General features: G+C 35.6%; 2 protein-coding genes across 2 annotated transcripts; both read left to right on the top strand.

Moving 5' to 3' along the window:
- Positions 1–2783: 2783 nt before the first annotated feature.
- On the top strand, positions 2784–8339 carry LOC144417154 (uncharacterized). The gene is made up of 2 exons (XM_078109745.1): positions 2784–3367; positions 4038–8339. The coding sequence occupies exons 1-2, from the start codon at positions 2792–2794 to the stop codon at positions 5616–5618; spliced, it is 2157 nt and encodes a 718-aa protein (XP_077965871.1). The 5' UTR covers positions 2784–2791; the 3' UTR covers positions 5619–8339.
- A 5880-nt stretch (positions 8340–14219) lies between these two features.
- On the top strand, positions 14220–16013 carry LOC120336418 (putative methyltransferase YdaC). The gene is made up of 2 exons (XM_039404094.2): positions 14220–14430; positions 14594–16013. Exons 1-2 carry the CDS (start codon positions 14256–14258, stop codon positions 15064–15066), a joined length of 648 nt encoding a protein of 215 aa, XP_039260028.2. The 5' UTR covers positions 14220–14255; the 3' UTR covers positions 15067–16013.
- Positions 16014–16673: the final 660 nt, after the last annotated feature.

Genomic DNA, 16673 nt, shown 5'->3' with positions numbered 1-16673 from the left:
ATCCGATGGCGGGGCCCCTACTCTTTATAGTTAAATTGATGGGTTTTCATATTTCATAAAAAAAACATACATAAAAACCCAAAAAATTGACATTTAATAACATGTTAATCTAAATTTCTGAAATAAAGCAGAACAGAAGAATTTAATTGTTAATGGCGACATAACGATAATTTAATTTATCATGCATGACAAATAAATATTATGAGAAAGTTTATTTCACTTTTCATTTTACATTTCCAGTAGGACTTTGTACCTCATAATACAGAAAAGGACGGGGCCCAATTTGATAAAATCGGTCAAATCGGCCCTGAGCATATGATATTTGTATGTTAAGATATAATAACAACGTTAATCTGCTGTTTGTTAAATATGAATTGACGAAAGAGAAAGCACAAACGACTGTTTTATCTTGCAGCAAAACCATTTGGATCCCAAAAATTTTTTCGTCAAAATATTTTTAACATTTCCATACACTATGATACAAAGTGCTAAATTATATACGTCTAGATATTAGCAATAACCAACTGCTTTACAATTTGTAGGATATGATATGCTGGGAAATTTGACGTGCAGGTTCTTTACAGATTACTAATTTGACTATCTTCTTAAAAACCCAATGTCCACAAATAAAGCATACCAGGTTAAATCCAAACTAGGCCTACTAACCGTTGCAAAAATATCAGAAGCAGAATGGCTGATGTAATTCTAATTACACGGTTGAGCGGTTTGTTATCAGGTAATCTTAACTATTTCAATTTTTTTGTATGGGATAGAAATTCAATATAGTTTTTCACGTTTGCCCGGTCAATTGGGTTCACGTTTCCATCGATACGGTATCCCGAAGATTTCTTTGCTCTCTAGTTCTACCATGTGGTTGCATATCAGGGCTAGTAGCGTTATAATGATGAAGAGTTATCATACTTCGGAGTTTGAATATAAAATAGTTTAAACCTAAATCATTAAATAAATCGGAGAAAACGCTCAAATTCAAAAGCACATACGCATAAGTTAAGCAAAAGCAGGCAATCTGATATTCATGACAATATTATTAGTTGCGATGAAAATTGACAGGTATAAAAACTTATAGTTCAAAATTAAACGTCAAATACCCTATCGATAAGGTTTAAACGTTTACGACTACTTACGTTTTGTTTCATTAATTATAATTGCAATAAATTTTAAAGTATTTTTATGAAGAATAACAGGATACAGATTCCAGGCTATATTGAACATAAGAACACCACGACTTGTCATAGTAAACATTAAAATGGCACGTAAACGGTGGAGTACGCAGTACCACAGTACCTTGTGTATCTAATGAGTACACTGTGAAGAAACACCAACACCACAACGATGATGTATTGAAGCCAGATTGGTATCTTAATTTGCATCGCTTGCATATTTTCACATATACTGATCACCACTTCAAAATATTTTTAACATGCATGGTTAGTAGATAATTTTGTGTTGCAAACAGTCAGATAACGGATTAGTGGTAACAATGCTTGTCAAGGTAATCGTGATAACCACTCTGCCCAAATCTTCTTAGCAGTTGCAGTATACAACTCAGTAGATATCTCGCACTATTTTGTGAGTAAAAGAAATGATAAAAAGTAAAAGGTTCAGAAGATTGCTACTCTTTCACTCATTAGTTACCAGCAATACTAAATGTGGCTCCTGTTTTGCTCTATTTTCTAGGCTGCAAAGGTTATACTTTGACGCGGCATTGTTATCTGGTAGACACAAGTATAAGCCGCACAAATACAAAAGAGTGCCAAAAGCGAGTTTGCATCGAACGTGATCAATATTCACGTAATACTATAGCATTACAATCGGACTCTTGTACACGATTTTAGCTAAAACTTATTATATGGCTGGCAGTTTAGATGTGCTGTTGAACAATCATATATACTTAAGATTGCTGATTTTCAAAGAAATCTATCATTCGCATGACTTAGACATAAAGCCAGGGCCTGATTTAGACAATGAGTCCCCTCTTCAACAACGACGTCAAAAGTATATATTAGAGCAGGGGCAACTTCTCTAGTAGGCGGGCCAGATGTTGGAAAATGAAGTCCTCTGCGGGCCGGATTATTACGAAAATACTTCGGTATCCAATCTTTGTTAAATGCTCGACACTCTCTGTTAACTTTACAATTCTTGAGATATTTCATTCTAAAACTTTATATAAAATCTAACTTCTAAAATATTTAGAATCTAAATATAACTGATAACAGTAGTGGGGAATGTTTACAACGCTCTCTGCTTTGCCCTCATATTGTTTGTTTAACAAGTGTGCTAACGCAATTGTTTGTTGAGTATTTCACCAGCTCGCACTGACAGTGCGGTGAGAGTAGAGCAATCGGCAACTCTCAGGAATGATGCGTCGGACCACATTACAGAGTGTGGTTGGATACAGTCAGCGGGCCGGTCAAAATTTCATCGCGGGCCGCACCCGGCCCGCGGGCCGTATGTTGCCCACCCCTGTATTAGGGCGTCAAACCGGAAATCCTTCATAAATTAAAAACAAGAGAGCTATGCTCAAATATATGGACACTTCTGGAGAAAAATTTTATCTTTAACCACTGAAAATTTCAAAGCAATTGGTCCAGTATTCGAAGAGAAAAGCGATTTTTCAAAAATGAAGACGGAGACAAATAACAATAACAACAATATTTTGAAACGATCGTTATGTCCACTTCGTGTCCAATGAACGATAGTTTAAAATAAAAATGACGATGACCCCTAGGCATCAATGTACCTTGCCTAACCGGTAAAGGTTACCGGTGGAATGGAAAAACTAATTTCATCCAAGACTATCGACAACAGCTCGAAAGAATGTAACGGTAACCACGATAATTATTTCAAAGCACAAGTTCAGCTTTATAAAGCAAACGCAAATGATAGTGACCAATTGGATAAAGATAAATTTTCAATATCGACAAAACTGCAATACGATGAAAAATATCCAGAGGCACACGACGACCTATTGAAAGACACTACTCTTTGTCAGAATCCAAACGATCACCAAATACCAAGTCCAATAAAGGATAATGCTATTGTAGCGTCTGTCCCGGATCACAATGTTCATAATGCAAATATATCGGTAGCAGCACAGCAGTGTTACGCATTTTTCTACGCTATAATTCTTGCTACCGCCATAGGATCTCTTTCGTCACTCTCGCTGTGGATATTATCATCACCCGACGTTTTGTGTCTCTGGGGAGAAATTCCCACATACTTATCCGGGAATCTCATATTGGCAAGCTTTGCTGTGGGCTGTCTTGCAGCCATTCTTGTGGATGTGGAGGCTTTATCAAAATTTAGAGACACAGAGTCGGACGAAAATTCCACTTCAAAATTTCAGGTATTTTTGTGAACCTATTTATTTCACTTTTTTCATATAAAATCATTTCTGTTTGAATTTTTTAATACCAAAGATAATAGACGAAATGCTTTTAATAGCATTCCATAGTCCACTCGTTAAAGATAATTTTCTTTGATCATAAAAATCGGGATTCGAAAGGGTTTTTGCGAAGGCATTAGATTGTGACCAATAGCCGACGTGAATCATTCAAATTACGCTTTATTACTGCAATGAAGACATATTTAGGGATTAAAATGATGATAATATAATTGAATAATTCATTACAACGGAAGCAGATGATTTGTTGTAATGAGTCGTTGACAAATTCAGCTTTGCGAAATTATTTTTCACCTATAAGAGAATTGAAAACTTTAACATAAAAAACGTCTCACAGACTGCGTGAGGAGTTTACTGCGCAAACACATTCAAATTAGGAATTCACAGGTCTGGAGAGAGACATAGGCCTTGCAGGACCGGGATATTCCAGGTTCGGCATTGCACATACACAACTTCTCAAACCTCGCTAGATTGGCCAGGTAGAATTGGAATAATAACGGTTTGGCAGGACCGGGTAAAACCATACCCTTAATAAACGTTAACTCTTCCATTGCCTCATTTGTTTTAATGAAGATTGTAGGAAATAAAAATAATACTCATATTTTCTTTCAAGGCAACGCGACATAGGATCTTCCAGATCGGAATGCATGGATTCATTATCATCTTACTGATCGTTGGGACATCTCTCATTCTTTACACAAAAAACAGTTCGTTTTTATTCGGTTCCTGTCTGTTATGCCTTTCATTTCCACTGTTATTTCGGATCGTTTTATTCTCATCTTCAAATCTTACTTCAACGTGCAAAACATTTCAAACTAACGGAAAAAGAAAAACAACGTCTGCTCTGCCTGGAGTCCTCGTCGGTATGAGCGGGTTTGTTTTCTTTATTCTTCACGTCTTGAAAATCATGTTCATCAATCCACAACTATCAAGCATTGTGCATGGAAAAATAGGACTCATAACATGGATCGAAGTTATTCTAGGCATTCTACCATTAATAATTTGCCCCATTGTAAAGGGTAAAATCAATGTCGTCGACCGCTTGAGATCTTCATCTACCGGCCCACTTTTATCGCCAGATTCAAAACGAAAGCCAACGAATAATTTTTCTGACCAAAGCAGAAAGGAGTTTTGGGAAATAAGAAAATATAAAAAAGCTAGTCAAGCACTGTTCATATTCATTATTCTTATATCAGCGGGAATTTCAAAATATCAATCAACCCAATATAAAATTTCATGCGACGCTTCAGCACCTGCACCTGTTTGCGAAGCAAATAATAAAAACAATTTTGACCTCCGTGTCATGACTTGGAATATATTGCTTGGCAACAAAATGAACGGTCGAAATAATCTCGACTCTATCACAACAATCATGGATGAATACAACCCGAATATTTTGGCGTTGCAAGAAGCTAACACGCTTCCAGCATATTGGGGTGGAAAGGACACTTTTGGGTATTTGCAGCAGAATTCAAAATCATGCAGACGTGCTGGAAAGATCGTAAATCCTATGCAAGGTGCATTTGAGGTTGGAATGTTGTCTACTTTGGAAATCATTGACAAATCTGCCAGTGTATTGCCCAATGGTGACGAACGAAAACTTCCGAGTTACACCATGGCCAAAATGGCGTGTAATGTCCAATCATTGTGCCAAGAGTCGAATGATATCGAGCTAGGAAGTGGATTAGTGACGCGCCGTCATAACAAGACAATCCATTTTTACACCTTGCATGCAGTTTACAAAAACTGGACTTGTGAAAGATCGTCTGATTTATCTCGACAACAAATGTCGTTTTTGCACGATGATATCCGAAAATTACCAAGAGAAGATCCCGTGATTGTAATGGGAGACTTTAATATCAATCCGTCAGAGCCAGAGCTAGATATATGGTTTGATAACGATTTAGGATTCAAAAGTGTTTTGTGGCCGTCAAGAAGGACTTTGAATGACACATCGAATACGATTTGCAAAGATAATTGTCCGTCAAACGACAGTAAATGTGTTTGCGAATGCCTCGATAATTCTTCCGATCCCCCTAATTCTACGTTACTAAACCGACGGGCCGCTGTAGATCATATATTTTACAGGGGATTGAGACTTGTCGAAGGACAAATATTGACTGATATTTATAAAATTCATGGGAATGTGTCCGATCATTATCCGATCCTTGCGGATTTTGCTTTCATAGAATAAGCAGAATTTCTTATAAAAGTACTTAGCAAATTATTTATAACTAAATAACAATCACGCTTCAATCACGCCAAATATTATTCAGTTTGAATCAAGCGATCGTGCAAATGCCTGCCCGACGCTGCAACTCAAAATAACAGCCTTGTTTACTCTTCCTTTATTGCTTTTCCACAATCTTCCTTGAAAATTTTCGATTGTTATGATCGTTTGCATTTAGTAGAACATCCGAGGCGTCTCCCATGACGACCAAAAGATTTTCATTTTCTATTTATCTCATCAAAATGCGACATGAAGGGTCAAATTTTCATGCCCGACTTGTCAATACCCCTTAGAATTTTAATGGAATATGTGGTAAATACAGTCGCCTATTATGATCGCATAAAATTTAGTTGTAAACCTGTGCCGAGATCGTTATGGGATACATCAGATTAAAAGTGCTTTTATTTGCACCCAAGTACTGTACCCACAATCTATGTAACCGATCGATCACGACCACAAATGATTTTGCGCAAAAAAAAAATTTTTCAATGATGGCTCAAGTTTGACATAAAAACATTTCGTGATCAAAATGGCCATTAGATTTCCGGTGAAAGTATTTTGGCAATAACATAAATTTACATCGGAATGTTTTCGATCATCATAAGGTGGGGAAACGCTATTTCAAAATAATTTTGTCCCTAATTCTCACGATTTTATTGCTGTACGTATGTCCGCACCTTGGTACAGTATTCAAATTACCGTGAAATAACCTTGAATGAGACGATTTTTAGTACTGTATACTGTCACCAGAAATAATCAACCTGTTCTAGAATATTTTTCACTTAAACAAACACTATAAAGTCTCATAATGCTGCTTTTATCCGCGTCCTGTGATGATGAGGGCATCGTAAACACTGGCATAAACATCGCTTTACACAGCAGATAACATGACCGATCCGTAAACTTTTGCAGCCTTTGATCCTAATAACGCGGAAAAGACCACGAACTTTGAACTTTAATTGGCAAATCGAATTTTTCAGATTTTCCTAAATAAACGAAGTTGTCACGCTGAAATGTGATTAGCAAATTTATTTCCACCTATTTCGCCTCAAACGTTGCTCTAAAAATTCTGCAATGGAGCAGAAAGGGAACCTATCTTTGTTTTTATTGAATCAATGAACTTGTACTCAAATGACCGAGACAGCCTAACCCTAAACCGCGTAGTGTTTTCGATCAACCTCAGCACTCAATTGATCAAAACAGTCTTTCAAACCCGAAATATTTTCACAACAAGATTATTGTTTTAAGCAAACCAAAATGCCTATAATACCTAACTGCATGCCTTTATGCAAACATAGAACAAATACTGAATTAAAGTTCAATACTATCACAAGTGTACGAACTCGCGTAACACGGAAAACATTTTCTATCCCAAGCATGTATAAATGAACCTTGCTAATCTAAACAACAAGAAGTATTTTCTATGAGTGTTTTTTTGTTTGAAATCAAATACTGGGATGTGAACCTTGCGTTATTGCCTGATTGAATTACTATAAATTAATTTTAATACAGATTCGATTGAAGTGAAATCGCTGCATATTTGAACTATTTTTATTTTGTTTTCAAAAATCATCTCTGTAATTTGACTCCCAAAATAGAAGTCCAAAATTTTAAAGCGTACGGTATGATCTTCAAATGGTTTTAGTATGAAATCGGAAAGAGTGGATAATGTAATATAGCACACCGGCCTTGTTTTCAGTATTATCGCGATTTTGCTACAATAATATTTACACTATAAAACTGGCTAATAAATCGTTCAAAAATTTTAGTAAAATATTTTTTTCATCATAATATTAAGTTTTTGTGTATTATTAAAGTGTCTGAGTATTTATTCCATTAGCATTCATTGCGTCCGTTTTATTCTCTTTGATTCGTGAGAAAGTTTCAAACAAAATATCTTTATAATATCTATCTATCTTTTTAATATACTTTAATTTTTTTATTGATCGCTTGATCAACATTAAATATTAATTACCAAAAAAACTTCATGTACGTGTGAAAGGTGTTATTCATTTTCGTTTTAAATTAAAGTATTTGTTCGTTTTAAAATTGAAATTTCAAAGTTTCAATCTTGTCTGTAGCACCTTAAATTGTATTCGCTGCGAAAACGTATACTCGCTCAGCCGAGCATGTTTCGCGCATTATTATCCTTGCTTGATAGAGTATCATAGTTTAAAGCTTGTCCAATTAAGGTTTCAATATTGTTTTTTTTCCTTTTCTTTCTAAGATTCTCTTGATTGGTTATTTTAAAATGCTCCATGATGACAAATTTTATTTGGTTTTTCGCAGAACCAATATTAATTTACCTTTCAACAGTAAATTACATTTCCATATATATATTCTTATTAAGTACATTATTATTTCATTGCAATTAAAATATAGCAAATTGAATTACGTTGTCATGTTTTCAAGTTTAAAATGAAAATTGGCGTCAGTTCAAATTTTCTGACGTCATCGAGTTTGTATTGTCAACAGATCAAAATTCAAACGTCATCATTCAAGAAATGATGGATGAAGACATTTACATGTTCCACATTGAACATAGACAGCCAATAACGCCCGATTCTTGGTTACACGAAGTGAACTCATAAGTCATTTTACTAACCTGTTGGTGCTTTTCATGTATAGTTATTGGAAATACAAATCGCTTCACTCTATTTTCAGTATTAAAGATGCAAATGATTTCTAGAATATCATAGTATGTTTTGTGAACTTTTCGACTCGTTGTAGGACTAATTTCGAGGAAAAGACAAATGCTTAGAGGAACTATATACAGTAACGGCGATGGCACCGAATTCGGTTCTGATTATTTGAGCATTACAGAATATAAGCACTGTAGTCATTCACAACATAAAATTTTGTCGAACTTACCAACCTCAATAAGTAATACACTATGCGGCGTTGTGTTGTATTCATTTCGAATATATCCACCAGATATTTACAGCGTAAGACAGTTGGGAATGGTGGGAATTACCAAAGTTATTAATCTATGACTATGTAATTTTGCCAACACGGGAGATTACTACTACATGGCTACTCAACTATTTTTACCGAAGATCCGCATACGAAACTTCAAAAATATTTGGGTCAGGTCTTTTCAGAAATTATATTTCGGCATCCTTAAACACGCACTTCCTCGTCGACTAATGATTATTGGATAATCAAGATTGTTTATTATGGCGTTATAGTTCTTTTCATATGTATATAAATCTATAAAAGTGATTTGATAAAAGGATACTTTAAAAGTGGGGCTAATGATTCAAAATGAAAAATAAGGCGCGGTCCGAATCAAATACCCGAAAGGTCCGGATTCGGTCCGCCAGTTGAGTAGCCCTGCATTAGGGTATTGAAGTGGTTCTTCTTTTTTATCTACTTCCATAAAAGTCCGTTGCCATAAAGGTGCCTGAACAAGATAGTATTATGAAGATGAATAAATAAATAGGAAGACCTTAAGATCTTTCGTGGAAAGAGAGTTTGCTATTCCCCTAGTAATTTGATAATCTAGTCCTGCTGGCTAAATTTTAAACAATAGGAAGAATTCGTGATGATGCGAGTCTCCAGAAATCTTATATTGATTAACGATATTTTAATGACCGTCTTAAGTTTACGGATTTCATCAGGCTTAATTAAACAAACATTTCCATCACGTACGGGAGACTCAGTCTAAATCGCAAGGCCACACTTACCACGCCACAGAATACAAATTAATGACACTTTTAGGCTTTATTATTTTTCACCTCATCACATTCTCTGAAATGTAAATCACCTCACACTGATCGAACTATCTGGAAGTCAACATGTTAGGTCATCATGAACATCACCAGCGTTTGATTGATAAATTGTTATCGGGATTAACTCGGGGCTAAGTGTATTTTTCCGGTGCGTTGCGCATAAAATTGATGGCCGTTAACCAAAGCCGCATGCGTGAAATTTAAGCCGTTATAATTGTATCCAACTTTTCATGGATTATTTTATGGCTATTATAGTTTTCCCCGTGACGTCTAAACCAAACGACAAATAAATGTGACATAATAACAGCTTCCATAGCGGGTGGTCAAATCTCCAACAATAATAATAAAACAAATGCAAATGCAGCATGATCATATAGTAGTAACGACGCCAAGTTACTTTTAAAATAAGCTGTCAAGTTGCTATTATGATATGCGTTTATAGATCTGATTTTTGTTTCGGTAAAATAAGACAACACACTGATTTATAAAATATTTGAATGGGAAACTTGCGGAATACTCTAAAAAACATTTATCCTGGAGCGGGAACAAATTTTGTAATTTAATATTTGGCGCATTTAAAGAGAGCCGTATAAGGACTTTTTCCTGTGTAGCATATGCATGGCCGGTGCTAGAAATTGCGCGGCCCGTTTTGAAATCCGATGGCGGGGCCCCTACTCTTTATAGTTAAATTGATGGATTTTCATATTTCATAAAAAAAACATACATAAAAACCCCAAAAATTGACATTTAATAACATGTTAATCTAAATTTCTGAAATAAAGAAGAACAGAAGAATTTAATTGTTATTGGCGACATAACGATAATTTAATTTACCATGCATGACAAATTAATATTATGAGAAAGTTTATTTCACTTTTCATTTTCAGCAGGAATTTGTACCTCATAATACAGAAAAGGACGGGGCCCAATTTGATAAAATCGGTCAAATCGGCCCTGAGCATATGATATTTGTATGTTAAGATATAATAACAACGTTAATCTGCTGTTTGTTAAATATGAATTGACGAAAGAGAGAGTACAAACGACTGTTTTATCTTGCAGCAAAACCATTCGGATCCCAAAAATTTTTTCGTCAAAATATTTTTAAAATTTCAATACGCTATGATACAAAGTGATAAATTATATACGTCTAGATATTAGCAATAACCAACTGCTTCACAATTTGTAGGATATGATATGCTGGGAAATTTGACGTGCAGGTTCTTTACAGATTACTAATTTGACTATCTTCTTGAAAACTCAATGTCTACAAATAGAGCATACCAGGTTAAATCAAACCTAGGCTTAGCAACTGTTGCAAAAATATCAGGAGCAGAATGGCTGATGTAATTATAACTACAAGGTTGAGCTATTTGTTATCAGTCGATCTCAAATATTTCAATTTTTTTGTATGGGATAGAAATTCAATATAGTTTTTCACGTTTGCCCGGTTAATTGGGTTCACGTTTCCATCGATACGATATCCTAAAGATTTCTCTGCTCTCTAGTTCTACCATGTGGTTGTATATCGAGGCTAGTAGCGTTATAATGATAAAGGGTTATCATACTTCGGAGTTTGAATATAAAATAGTTTAAACCTAAATCATTAAATAAATCGGAAAAAACGCTCAAATTCAAAAGCACATACGAAAAGTTAAGCAAAAGCAGGCAATCTGATATTCATGGCAATATTATTAGTTGCGATGAAAATTGACAGGTATAAAAACTTATAATTCAAAATTAAACGTCAAATAACCTATCGATAAGGTATAAACGTTTACGACTACTTACGTTTTGTTTCATTAATTATAATTGCAATAAATTTTAAAGTATTTTTATGAAGAATAACAGGATACAGATTCCAGGCTATATTGAACATAAGAACACCACGACTTGTCATAGTGAACATTAAAATGGCACGTAAACGGTGGAGTACGCAGTACCACAGTACCTTGTGTATCTAATTATTACACTGTGAACAAACACCAACACCACAACGATGATGTATTGAAGCCAGTTTGGTATCTCAATTTGTATCGCTTATGGCTAATTTTCACATATGCTAATCACTATCTCAACATATTTTTAACATGCATGGTTAGCAGATAATTTTGTGTTGCAAACAGTCAGAAAACGGATTAGTATGCAGTATACAGCTTAGTAGATGACTATGTTTGTGAATAAAAGAAATGATGAAAAGTAAAAGGTTCAGAAGATTGCTACTCTTCCACTCATCAGTTACAAGCAATACTAAATGCGGTTCCTATTTTGCTCTATTTTCTAGGCTGCAAAGGTCATACTTTGACGCGGCATTGTTATCTAGTACAGGGGTTCTCAAACTTTTGGTGTTGCGGAGCCCTTGAAAAGGTTGACTATTATTCACGGAGCCCCAAAATAAATGTTAAAATTGTTACTTTCAGATTAATATTCCTGAGCAAGTTAAAAGTACTTTACCCAATTTAAATGCTGAACCTTTTTTAATAGGGTTGATGCAAGTCATAAATAAAACTAAATTTTAAGCATAAATTATATATATATACTAAAGCTGTGAATTTGACACTTGACAAACATACTAATAAATTAGGGGTCGATCGGCATATACATGTATTGTTACACAATGACGACGTTAATTGCTTTTTTGTTCTCGTGGGGAATCATCAGTTGAATGTGAAAAATATGTTACCATATTATAGTCATCGACGATGAAATGCTAAAAATAATAATTAATAAAGAGGTAAATCCGCAACTCACATTTCTTGATTGAAAAGCGGCATTCTAAAATATTAAAACTAAAACTTGAAATGGAAGATCACACGTTTGGTTTCAGCAGACTCGCCTCAGATTGAAAACGCTTTTATAGACATTGTAAATCACAAAATTTGGTGTTATGTTAGGTTTTCATCGTAGTAGTAACTGCGAAATCGAAACACAGTCAATTGTGCGCGCGATGTACCTTTTTTTCCCATTTTGAAACTACCGACGGAGCCGCACGCAATCAATTGTGCGCGCGATCCGCGATGTACCCTTTTTCATTCTGAAACTACCAACGGAGCCGAATGCAATAAAATAAATTTCAATTGTTCGTATTTTGCCCAGACATTGCGATTTTTTAAACGGCGATATCTTGCTTGAAAATAATCTTAAGTGCGAAAGAACGAATCAAGTTTGACAAATTCCAAGATCGCAAAAATACGACTCCAATTTATTTATAGTTGGCAGTTTATCACGTATTTTATGTTATTTTAGAATAGTATGCTTTCATTTTAGTAATCCTAATAGTAATCTCGAATCAAACGTGAGTAACGATTGAATATGTGGACATGGACATGGATTGAATATTTTACGCAACAGAAATCTCGTTATCCGTTTTTTTAATCGCAAAAAATGTTGCGCGGAAATTTCCGATTCCAATTTTGAACCACCTCCCTCTAAGAATCCTTGCTGCGCTCCTGCTTATAAATAATGTCATTTTTTAATTCCGCCTCTTTGCCATATTTCGAGGCTATACTGTTGTCATATATTATCAAAGCTGTTATTGCTTCTTTGAACAGTTACGAAATTAGTCAGTATTTTAAAAAGTAATCGAATAGCTCGCGGAGCCCCTGGGTTTCTCTTGCGGAGCACTGGGGCTCCGTACGGAGCACTTTGAGAACCTATGATCTAGTAGACACAAGTACTGTATAAGCCGCAAAAATACAAAAGAGAGTTCGCATCGAACGTGATCAATATTTACGTAATACTATAGCATTACAATCGGACTATTGAGCACGATTACAGATAAAACTTATTATATGGCTGGCAGTTTAGATGTGCTGTTGAACAATCATACCTAAGATTGCTGATTTTTAAAGAATTTAGCATTCGCATGATTTAGACATAGAGCCAGGGCCGGATTTAGACGATGAGGACGCCCCTCTTTAACAACGACGTCAAAAGTATATTGGAACGTCGAACCGGAAATTGTTCACAAATTAAAAACAACTTAAAAATGTATGATAGTTTAAAATATGACGATGCCCCCTAGGCATCAATGTACCTTGCTAATGGTAGATATGGCCCTGTTCAGAACATAGCATAGCTCATCACTAACAGAACCGCGTAACGTGAGTGACGTATGCCTGAGCATACGACAAAACAAATACTGCATGTTTACAGAGACATTCGTTCGCAATGCCATAGGAGTTGCTAGTTGATCTGCGTATTAGATTGTAATTAGAATTCAGTGCAACAAATAGCAAATAGTACAAGAGTTCTCAGGCGGCTGGGTTGTGAGTCTGTGACACACACGCAGTAGTTTATAGTTTTAGGTGGATGCTACATATTAGCGCTTATATCTATCCGAGCAAACCAAACGTACATTTGAAAGCTGGCACAGTGTGAAAGATATCCAAATACATTATAAATGAACGATGTTTCAAAAATGTCGTGTCCTACAGTTCTTGATTAGGATGGATCAACACTGTGTGGCAATAATTTAAATTAGGCATATTACTGTATATATGAATGGGAATTCATGCTATTTTATTGACAACGATGGGTATAATAGGAGTTTGGATATTCGCGTGTAGTGAGATTCACGCAAGTGAGTAGCACGACATTTTTGAGGGCATTTAGAGTTTGAGACATAAGGTATTAGTAGTAAACTCTACTACGAAAGAATGACTGCTGTAGATTTTTATGTATGTGTATATATGTGTGTGTGCATGTGTTGGTAGACAATTTCAGCAAGCGGATGAATCGTTTTATTCATTGTAGGCTCTCAACTGATTGAATCTAATAGTTTGTATTGTAACATGCCCAATGAAAATAATTTATCTTTACCTGTCAGACTGATATGTCTCAATATTATTAGTACATTTGACCACACAAAATGGTAATTGGAGCTAAATATATAAGTTCACAAATGAGAAAACCAACGAAGGGAATCTGGGGATTCATTGCAAGAAGAATAATATTAAAGCACAACCTCCATCTTGAAGAATCGACTTACCGAGCTTTGGCTGCGACTCCGGACCAGAATATCTTGGAACTGGGATTTGGTCTTGGTAATAATGAATTTGGGCTTCTTAACAATTCATTAATATGAAACTTCAGGAGCAATAGGTCACGAATATATGTTATCGCTGTGTTTAAACTTTTCATGCGCGTTTTTTATTACTATGCCAGGATAGTATATATTTTATGATTATTTTGATATTCTCTTTTCAGGTTATGGATTAAATACTGCGCTGGAAAACATTGCAACAAAAGGAAAAGGCACAGTATTCGGCGTAGATTACTCGAGCGATATCTGTAATGATGCCAGAAAATCTTTCAAAAGTCACATTTCGAAAGGAAAACTAATGATTTTGAACGAAGACGTTGCGAAGATGTCGCTACATAGCAATATTATTGATGGTGTGTTTCACACAAATTGCTTCTATTTTTGGCCTGATATTATTGCGTCATTAAACGAAATTCAACGCGTGATGAAACCTGGAGGTGTTATGGTAGCAGGAATGAACTTGGAAAGTCTTAACAAACGAGTGAAAGATGGACTTTTACAGAAATGGCAAATCGATCCGGAAAGATATTGCAGTGCTTTGGAGATGTCTGGGTTTGAAGATATAACTCAGGAAGACATATATAATGAAATTTTACAAAAATATTTGCGTATTATCAAATCAAGTAAACCAAAATAAATTATGTAATTCGACCGTAGTGATTAATTATATCAGCGTTTCCCAACCTTTTTTGGTCGCGGACTATTTTCTCACACGCGAAAACCTTTGCGGACTCAAAGTGCGTTTATTACAACCTGTGCGAAGAAGCAATAAAATCAAATACAACAGAATTGTAACGAATTTCAAAATCGTAATTGCGTTCGTTAAAAAGAGCCGACTTTTTTAATGTATTATTGGCTTTCTGTCGCACAATATTCAATCCAATGTCTTTCTATATTAATTTAATTGTGTTCATGGTAACTCGCGGTTGCTTCGACTTACGACAAGGTGAAAGCATTTATTCTTTAAAATGCCAATCGGCAATCTGTGAACATAATAATGTGAGACTATGTTGCCCGATTATTACTTATCGATCTTAAGATCGGTAAGTATAGTGATAGATATTTGTCTGTTAGATGCACGCGATATCTCACGAAAGCGAGGTCGAATCCGCTCCAAATTTTGCATGTGCATTCATCATAGCTTGGATCAGTAGACTATTGATTTTCGATGAATTATGTCATATAATTAGCGAGTTAAAAATTAATTAGTTATGGGACACACGTTGTCACTATGGAGTAAGAGCGCTGTTTGGGGGACCCCTAACTTTCGATCAATAAGTCTTCGGTCTCTGACCGATATTCTCGTATTTGGTTTTGTTACATATTTTTGCGATCTTGCAAATTTGTTATCGTTGTTAGAAAAATCTCACTATCTGTTATAAATTTCCAGAAAGTAGAACTTGATTCAGTACTTAATAAAAATATATTTAAAATATATTAGTAAATGAAAAATGAATATTCATCGCTTTGCTTTATTATTAATTTAATTGTGATCATTTTAATCTGTGATTGTGTTGGCGAAATAAAAGCAATACTACTCAGAAAATATCATGACAATCCGTGGACACAAAAATGCGTGGTAAAGGGCCCAATTATATTTTGTTTTGATGGAAAGCAGATGACAAACTACTGTTATTGGTAGGCCTAGGCGTAGGCCTACTTGCAGACTTAGGATAGGATGGGATAGGATTTACATATTTATCCCGGGGGAGAGAAAAGCCGATAAGACGGCTTATCCATATGGCGAACCACGGCCTCTCGTCCGGTTACCATTCCAAGTCGGGTATGGGATTAGATTTACTGTATTTTTTTTATTTTTTTCGGAAGCATGGACTTGGTGGTGCAGGAAGCCGTAACCGACCAGCGGTTACGTGAACCACCCAACAACGGCGAGGAGTCCAGCAATCCTCTCGCACATGACCATCCCTGCATGGGATTCGAACCTGCGAACCCACGCAGAGTAGTTAGAGGTGCGGTGGCGAGCGTATTCCTAACGCTTAGCCCGTTGAGCCACACCGCCGCGCACTTGACTTGTGTAAGGAATTAATCATCAATTGCCATGAGGTATTGTTTCCCTAGTTAGCAGGTAAACTATTAGTAAGTGTGAAAAGTTGAATAGATACCTAAAGTTTAACGCTAGTGCTCATGCAAAAAATAATCAGAATTCAATTGAATTCGCCATCTTGGAATACGCTCGCCATCGCATCTCTGATCCCCCTGGTAGTTTCACAGGTTCCAATCCCA

Source organism: Styela clava, chromosome 2, assembly GCF_964204865.1.
Source record: "Styela clava chromosome 2, kaStyClav1.hap1.2, whole genome shotgun sequence".
In the NCBI taxonomy this organism is placed as follows: Eukaryota; Metazoa; Chordata; class Ascidiacea; order Stolidobranchia; family Styelidae; genus Styela; species Styela clava.
Note: the sequence above shows the minus strand (reverse complement) of the source record. Positions and strands in the feature narration are given on the sequence as shown.

Bases quoted from the DNA above. Each gene is read 5' to 3' on its own strand.
- LOC144417154 (XM_078109745.1), top strand. From the start codon at position 2,792: ATGGAAAAACTAATTTCATCCAAGACTATCGACAACAGCTCGAAAGAA. The intron at 3,368-4,037 runs GTATTTTTGTGA...TTTTCTTTCAAG, and splicing joins ATTCCACTTCAAAATTTCAG to GCAACGCGACATAGGATCTT.
- LOC120336418 (XM_039404094.2), top strand. From the start codon at position 14,256: ATGGTAATTGGAGCTAAATATATAAGTTCACAAATGAGAAAACCAACG. The intron at 14,431-14,593 runs GTAATAATGAAT...TTCTCTTTTCAG, and splicing joins GGAACTGGGATTTGGTCTTG to GTTATGGATTAAATACTGCG.